General features: G+C 36.1%; 1 protein-coding gene across 1 annotated transcript; it reads right to left on the minus strand.

The window, feature by feature from the left end:
• Positions 1–5,322: 5,322 nt before the first annotated feature.
• Positions 5,323–7,827, minus strand: GLAREA_12778 (P-loop containing nucleoside triphosphate hydrolase; the record flags this gene model as incomplete). Its single annotated transcript, XM_008083559.1, has 3 exons — positions 5,323–5,760; positions 5,813–6,174; positions 6,309–7,827. The coding sequence occupies 3 exons, from the start codon at positions 7,825–7,827 to the stop codon at positions 5,323–5,325; spliced, it is 2,319 nt and encodes a 772-aa protein (XP_008081750.1).
• Between the last annotated feature and the right edge of the window lie 1,020 nt (positions 7,828–8,847).

Raw genomic sequence — 8,847 nt, forward strand, 5'->3', positions numbered from 1 at the left:
TTAGTAGTAGAAGTAAAGTTAATACGACTAGTAGTTAGACTAACGTTAGGTAGTAGAGTAGTTTTCTTACTAGATAAAGCTATTATTAATAATCGAGATATACTTAGAATAGATACTTAAAGTATAACGATTTAGATATTCTATATACTATAGATAGAAGTTTCGTCGGGTTAGTATATAAGTAAGTAGATATAAGATTATTAGGTCGTATACTTAAAGGTATATTTATTATAATAAGAGTAAGTTAAATAGATAATATACTATTACTATAGTAAGTATAAAGCTCCTATCTAAGGAAATTACAATTATTATATAGGACTTTCTATTCTACCTAAATCTAGATAAGCTCGACAAGTTTAACGAGTTCGATAAGTTTAATAGTAAACCTAACGAACTTATCGAACTTCTACCTATTACGTAATACTACCTAAAACCGGGGCCTTTCTACTAACCTAAATCTAGCTAATATTAACTAAATAAAACTACTAGATAGTAGTCCTAGGAACTACTTAATTCCTATAACCTCGCCTAATCCCGGGACCTTTAGTCCTAGGAGTATTACGGCGCCGAGGCCGACGCTACTCGTAACAATTAACGCTAATATCTAATACTACCGATAGCTACTTAAAAGTAGTATTCTAATTTAGTTTAAGAAGAGTATAACTCGAAAATAATAATAACCTACCTCTCTATAACGTTATTCTATTTTATAAATAAAGCCTAGCTTTCTACTATAAATTATATAATAGCAATTATCTAATACTATATTCTAATGATATATAGTATTCGAATCTACTTTAAACTATACTCTTAGTTAATAAATATACTAACAAATATCGAAGGTTATATATTACCGTAAGAGAGAGAGACGCTAAATATATAAATCTCTTACTCGAAGCTAGTAAATATATCGACAAAATAAATAAGTATAGAGATATACCTTTTATATATAGCTATTTAGAAATAGTCGAAACTATCGGTAAGGCTTCTAGTTATTAATAGTATAAGTATAATTATATACGACGCTAGAGAAAAGTCGCTATTAGAAAAGATAAAGTAATAGAGAGATAAAGAACTTAGAGTATTCTTAAAGAAGACGCTCGAAGATTATTATATACTCTAATTAGACCTAACTAGATATATATAAACTAGAGACTAGAACGAATTTAATAAAACCTTAGAATATAAGTATCTAATTAATATATATCTCCTAGAAGAGTAAACTTTACTATAGGTTATAGTATAATTAGACTTATCTAAAGTAATTCGAGAGCTCTTTAACTATAGTATAGATATCTAGATATAAGATAAGAATAGTATTACGAGTAGCGTCGGCCTCGGCGTCGTAATACTTCTAGGACTAAAAGTCCTAGAATTAGACGAGGTTATAAGAATCGAGTAGTTTCTAGAACCGCTGTCTAGTAGTTTAATTTAGTTAATATTAGCTCTATTTAGGTTAGCGGACAGGCCCTAGTTTAGGGTACTATTACGTAATAATAAAAGTTCGATAGGTTCGCCTAGCGAACCTATCGACCTAGGTAGAAGTTCGACGAGTTTAACTAGTAAACTTATTAAACTTAAAGAAAGAAAGTTCTATATAATAATTATAATATCTTTAGATAGAAGCTTTATACTTAACTTACTATAGTAATAGTATATTATCTATTTCTCTTACTCTTATTATAACAAATAGATCTTCGAGTCTATAAGTAATACTTTATACCGCCGCTTACTATATACTAACCTTACAATACCCTAGTTTACTATTAGGTAGAGAACCGAATCGTTATAAATAGTCGAATAACTCTTTATATAGTAGTATAATTAAACTTATTTAAAGTAATTTAAGAGCTCCTCGACTATAATATAGATATCTAGATATAAGATAATAATAGTTAGATAGCTCTTTATATAGTAGTATAATTAAACTTATCTAAAGTAATTCGAGAGCTCCTCGACTATAGTATAGATATCTAGGTATAAGGTAAGGATAATCGGACGACTCTTTATATAGTAGTATAATCCGACTCGTCTAAGACTACTCGAAAGCGCCTTAGAAATTCTTTAGTATATATATTTTAAAGTATATACTTACTATTTCTATCTTTAGAATTACTATTATATATTTCTAGGATCCGTTAGGTCTATTACTATAGTTACTATTCCTATAACGATTTTATCTCGAAATATAGAGTTGTTAAGACTATTATAGATCGATTAATCTTAAGTAGTATTAAGGTAGAAATTATTACGTAGCGTAAAAGCCGGATAAGCACTCTACTTTTAGTATTAAAAAATATAACTTTGTATAGGCATAAAAGATACGCCGAAACTTATCAAGATTTACACTAAAGTATTAGGCAATTTACAAGTTAGTACGAACTTACGTGCTAATATACGTAGTTTAAGCCACGGTATATAGGATAACGCTTAAGAAATTCCCGAGATAGAACTTAAATCTACTAATAGAGAGCCGATTAAGGAGGTTAAAAGAAAGGTTAAGGATAATGTTAGATTTATCCGCCTCTATATACGCATAACATCCCCCCTCCTATATATAGGCTATATTAAGATAGATCCTAAAAGTGTACTAGCCGAAATTATTAATAGCGATTAACAGCTATTTAGAGAAATAAACAAAAGGTATACTAAAGTATATAAGAGGAGAATAACAGTTTTTATTAAGTTAGAAGGTATTTACTTCGTTTAAGTAAGTCGCTATAGATTACTTAGTTAATATATACTAATAAGCCTAGTTTCGGCTATTTCCAAGAACCTTAGTAAGTAGCTTAAAAGAGAACGAGATTCTAACTAATAATATTAGAATATAATTTTGAAAAAATATAGGAATTAAAAGACGGTAACTTACCTATTCTACTAAATCTTATATTATATTTCTATAGTAAACCCGAATACATTATAGATAACGGACTATATCTTAACACGTTTTCTAAGAGAAAAATAGAACCGTTATACTAGGATAGGAGTAAGCTAAATATAGGATACGGAATCTATTTAAAAGAAGAGGTAGACAAGATGTTTTTTACTCTTATTAGGGGAGCTATAGCTCTTTATATTAGTATTATTAGGTAGGTTATTTTCCTTATCCGTTGTAATCTTAAAAAGAACTATTCTTAGCCGGCTATTTTATAGATCTTAGGAACTAGGGTCTACGCTTTAGAGGTACTAAAAGAGTAGCTAAAGGTACGATTTAAATCTAGTATAATAATAAAAGCAAAGACCGAGTAAATTAGTAGTAGCGGGGGTTTATTATAGTTTCTCTAATATTAGAAGTATAAAAGAGAGCCGATCTATAGTATATAGAATAAGAAACTAACAATTTTGTTAGTAACTATACTTAATCTATTTAGACTTAGTCGAACTTTAGATATACTTAATTACGTTAGAGAATTATTCTATAAATACTTATACCTAGTCTGTAATTTAATTAGAGGTACTAACCGGCGCGCTAACACTATACGAATTTATACTATATAGTAGCTATAAGGCTACCGATAACTTCTTAGTACTCCCGAAGGACTTAGGCTTAAATAAGTAGAGTTTATAAATTTCGATAACGGAATTTAAAGCTTAATAGTAGGTACTATAGTAAAGGATTCCTGTTACGCTATAAACAGAGACCTTCTGTAAACTAGACGTAAGGGCGACGACGCGAATATAATTTTCTAGTAGAGAGTTTAGAGTATTTAGAAGTATAGAATATAATTAATACTAAATTACAAAGTATAAGGGTAGACGACCTACTTAAAACCCTCTTTCGTATAGTCTTTACCTCTATTAGCTATAAGGCGTAAATCTATAGGACGTATAAGGTCGTATCTCTCTAATCTAAATATTATTAGTCGCTTTAACTTAAGATACTAGTAACCTTACCTTTATTTACACACTATAGTAGCCTATAAGGCTAATAACAATTTTCTATATAGTAGTAAGACTCTAGAGCTCGAATATAACCTCTTTATAAGTATTAGAGATTATATAAGCTCGGTAGTAGAGTTATAGTAGAAAAAGGTCTATAATAATATATAGAAATACTCTTTATAAATTAGGTGTAAGGGTAAAGATACGATCCTAATTTCTAGTAGAAAGAGTTTAGGCTATCCGAGAGTAGTTACTAAATATAACTTATAAGATAATATAGAAGATATTAACGTATATATAGATTTTAATATACTTAAGAGTTAAAGTAACTTATACTATAATATTTTTAGCGAGATTACTATAATTACAACGTAGCTAACTATAATCCTTACTCGCTTAATTAGAGGAGGTATTAGTCTATATAGTAACGTCGTATTATAGGTATACTATAGCCGCTATAAAAGTAGTAATAGTATTTTCGTATTATTATTAGATTCTAGATATCTATATTTAATCGTTCTATATATTTAAATAGTAAAAAAGTCTAATAGTAGTTTTATAAGTCGAAGAGTTCTATTATAGAGTAAAAAGAGGCTCTCTGTAAATTTAAGAGGCGGCGACGATACGATAATAATTTTCGGAACTAGTAGGTTAGAAGTATTAGAGAGAGATATAATATAACTAAAATAAAAATAAATAGAAAATTTAACGCGTTTATAGATTTTAAATCGCTTAAACTTAAAGTATCTACTTATTATCTTATTATAGTATACGTTTTAGTATATAGAGATAAACGTTATTATAAGTAATCTAGTAATAATTATATAGATAGATATATATTTTCAGAAGAAATATTATAGAAATTTCGAAATTATAAATATAATATATTATAGTAGAAATAGTAGTAATTAGATAGTAATTACGTATAGGCCTAAATTATTTAGTAGTAGAATATAATATATTATAAATAATTATATAGTAAATAGAAGCTATATTAATATCTAATAAGTATTATAAATATATTATATCGATAGTTTAATAATAGATAGTTATACTAGAAAGCTATCTATAAATATATAGACCTAGGAGCTAGTAGAGATATTTAAAAAGTATACCTATTATATACTTTTTATTATCTCTTATAAAAATATATACTATATAACTTTAATTAGTATCTCTAGTATCTATAGACTTTTATAGGCTTAGAATATTTATATTTTTAGTCTCTTACTACTATGAGAACTTAATTGGAATATTACTATCTACTACCCTTTTGCTTTCTTCTTTTTCTTCTTAATAAGCACTGTCTCTTTCGAGGCAGTAGGCTTTAATCCACCAAATAACCAATCCGGTGAGGAGCTCACTTTCACTGATTCTACTGACACAGGAATCACTAGTGGCGGCACTTCCAAAGGACTATCAATGACCTGCCCATCCTCATTATTCGTGTTTAACATTGTCCATTACCAGAGAACTTACTACTTCCTGACCGTTCACATCCTCGGACTCTGAGATGTCGTGAAGGAGATCAGATTCAGAATCATCCTCAAAAACATGTTGCTCAGGATGCCACGGACGATGTTGAAGATCTGGACAATTAGCTATGGCAGAGTTCAAGTTGAGGAACATGAACTGACTTGTCATAGGACGACCAATATGCTTCTTACACATTTCGAATCCAGCTTTCAACACGACCAGCTTTCGCGTCATGCGCTCTCGCTGCAATCGGCTCTCAGAAGATTCTGCGGCGATCTTGTTGATCATGTCAGCTTTCATCTGTACCACGCGCGCTGGAGATAGTAGATCTCCTAGTTTCCCAAGAAGCTGCGTCTCAATCGCTTGAATTACAACGCTGTCAACCACTGATTTCAGAGCAACCTGACGGTGTCTAGTTAGCTCAGGGATAATACCCTACGGTTGGGATTGTCACCTTGTAGTACGCTTGCATACAATCGAGAATCTCCGAACTAGCATACCTGTCCATGTCGGCTTCTTTGCGACTAGTCAGTGCTGATATGAGACTAGACGTCTTTACCTTCTTGATCGGAAGTTCTTCAAGTGACGATAGATCTCGACCGCCAAAGAACTTGGAAAGTCTCCTAGTTACCTCAGCCTCAAGACGCTTCTCCCTCATGTTTTGGATGGTTTCGATGAAATAGTGGTTGTAGGTTATTGGATGTCCTTTTTGATGCGGAAGGAGAAGTTCAACAAGCTTAGCGGTCATGTCTCGATATCGCTGTTCCATTAAAGGGTCAAGGACCTCTCGCAAGAGGGCATCGGTAGTGGCATCATCTGTCAAATGCGAAGTCACTAGTTCCAAAAATGCACGCGTTGCTTCCCAAACAGTCTTGAGATGGTTCTGCATTAGGCGTTCCCACGGTATCGACTGCTCATGGAATAGGTCACCAACGATGAGAGGGTTGAACATGTGGGAAGCTCCCTGCCACGACTCGTTTTCAGAAGTTCCGTCACCTCATCAAGAAAAACGGCACGTGAGATGATCTGTGGCACTCCAGCAGCGAGAGGTGGTACATCTGACTCGATTCGATCCACTATCTCGCGCTTGTGGCCACACAACCTCATCCTCTCTGCGAATTCCATGTTGAGGTTCTGCACGACGGCACGAAGCCGTTTGCTATATCCTTCTGCAGAGCGAGAATCGCCGAAAAAGCTATCACCATACGTGCCATCGACAGCTGCATTGACGATGGATTGGAAAGATTGGCTAACATGCAGCAGAAAAAGTCGCTGCTCCTCGTTTGTATCTCTGCTCGCGCCTAGCCTTCCGAGCGCTTCGTGGATGTCCTTAATGCTTGCCTCGAGCTCGTCGAACACACTTGGCAGCTCATTCTTGATCTGCTGCAGCAAGACTTGGCTAAGCCGAGTCCTCAAGGAAGTGATTCCAACAAGATTCCGAGCAAAATCTCTCCATATGCCCTGCGAAAAGAATTGTTCTTCTGCCGCATCTCGAGCCTCCATAGAGGTGTTTCTCGACTCGTAGTCTCGGTTCCTGAGGACGTGCCACCCTAATCGAAACTCGACGTCTTGATTTCGCGCCAGGTTGGCGTATGCTAGCTCACTCTCGGAGCCGATGGGAAGTGTATCGGGCTTTGTTATGATACCCAAAGTCCGAAGACCTTTCGCATCGACGTCCTTGGCCAATTTAGTCACAATCTGATTAGCATAATCGTTCTTTGCAGATACCACAGCCAAGACGATACTTCTCCGATTGGCCATATATGTTTGCACCATGGAGAGGACGAGCGCCACGTCCGCAGCCGTTTGTAGCTTATTCTCTGAATGTATCAGACCAGGCAGATCAACGATAGTTAAGTGTTGCTGCGATGGTCCGGAGACCTCAACCCGAAGAACGTCGTTGGAAAACGCACTCGATGTGGTCGATATGCCCATAAAGTCTTTTGCCTTGTCGACTAACACAGAAAATCCATCGAAGTTTAAGAGCGTCTCGTGGAACTGTGACAGACGATGACATTCCGCTTCTGACCGATCTTGACTTGGTACGATAGAAACTGATACACCGGTGGCCGTTGCTCTTCGAAGGATGAGTTCGGTGGCGAAGCGGGTGCAGAGATTGTCCTTTGTGGGAAAAGGAATGCCTGAAATAGCCTCGAGAACTGAGCTCTTGCCCGAGGACTGGTCGCCGCAGACGATTAACTGTGGTAGAGAGATATAGTGACTGACGCCATGTGATCGCAGGCTGTCGATTGCGTCAATGAGACCAAGCTCCTCTTTGGATTGCAACGACTGCAGTGCGCTTGTCTGTAGGGATTTTTGAGACATCTTGAGATTCGAAGTCACCGCAGTGATAGTGGAGAGAAATGCTAACTGCTGCTTGAAGTTCTCTTCTCGGGCTGCCAACACTTTAGCTAATGGATCAGCTAATGTATGTCGTCTCTCCTCATTGCCCCTACTTACTTCGTACATGCTGTAAATAACCAGCTTTTTTCGCCGCCACCCTAAACGGTGACCTTACTATGTAAGGTAAAGTCTCATCTAATCTTTACCGATAATTCGCCAGATACATCGAGTATTACACTATTTTAGAGGGAGGGGTGCACAGATGTGGAGGGCTGGTTATTTACAGCATGTACGAAGTATTTCCCGCATCTGTCAATACAAACCCGGTAGTAGGCCCGAGTAGGCCTCAATAGCAGCGTCATACACGGCACTTATCCCCCACCACAAATGCACATCAATGCGGGGTAACGTCTATCCGTTGCGTAGCGAAAACCCACTGTGCCGGAAAATAACCGGGTACTTGGACTTTTGTACACACATTGAAATCTCCTACAGTTGGCTTCGATTGCGGTGTCCTCTTTTAATCATCTTTCACGTTTATGCAAGCCACACCTCACTTATGTGCCTAGCCTAATGCGGTTAGCACGAGTCTTTGTTATCATGGCAGGCTTCGAAGTTCTGCTCACCTTTGGCAAATATTGACAACTTTCCTCAATAGCAGTCAGCACTCAGAAATGGCGCCACGTCTTGCGAAATCGCAAGTTGCTCTAGCCATTGGCATGCTCTCAAGCGGACTATTTACTAACTCTGAGATCGCAACAGCGGCTAACTGTAGTACTCGCGGTGTGCGAAGGATCCGCTCAAACGTTCGAGATGTCTTGATCTGCAAGGGAACGTGCTCTCACTGTAGATAAATGAAACGACAATCTTTGCGTAGGTCTCCCTCGAACCGACAACTTTTACTCGTCCTACAAGTTCCACATTACCCACCAGAGGAAGGATGGCGAGGCGGGCAGCGCGACGTTGGTTTTATACCCCGCCAAAGGGGCGGCTGACACGTACAGCGCCTTGCCTAATGCGGGCCCTCCCTCTTTCCTAATGCGGGCTTGCTGTCTCGTCGTTTACTATTATAAAGTATTTTAGATTCTTATAGTCTATTTTAATCTTAAACTTATAAATACTCTTTTAAGTATTTAATAATTATTA

The sequence above is a fragment of the Glarea lozoyensis genome, assembly GCF_000409485.1.
Source record: "Glarea lozoyensis ATCC 20868 chromosome Unknown GLAREA19, whole genome shotgun sequence".
Taxonomy (NCBI): Eukaryota; Fungi; Ascomycota; class Leotiomycetes; order Helotiales; family Helotiaceae; genus Glarea; species Glarea lozoyensis.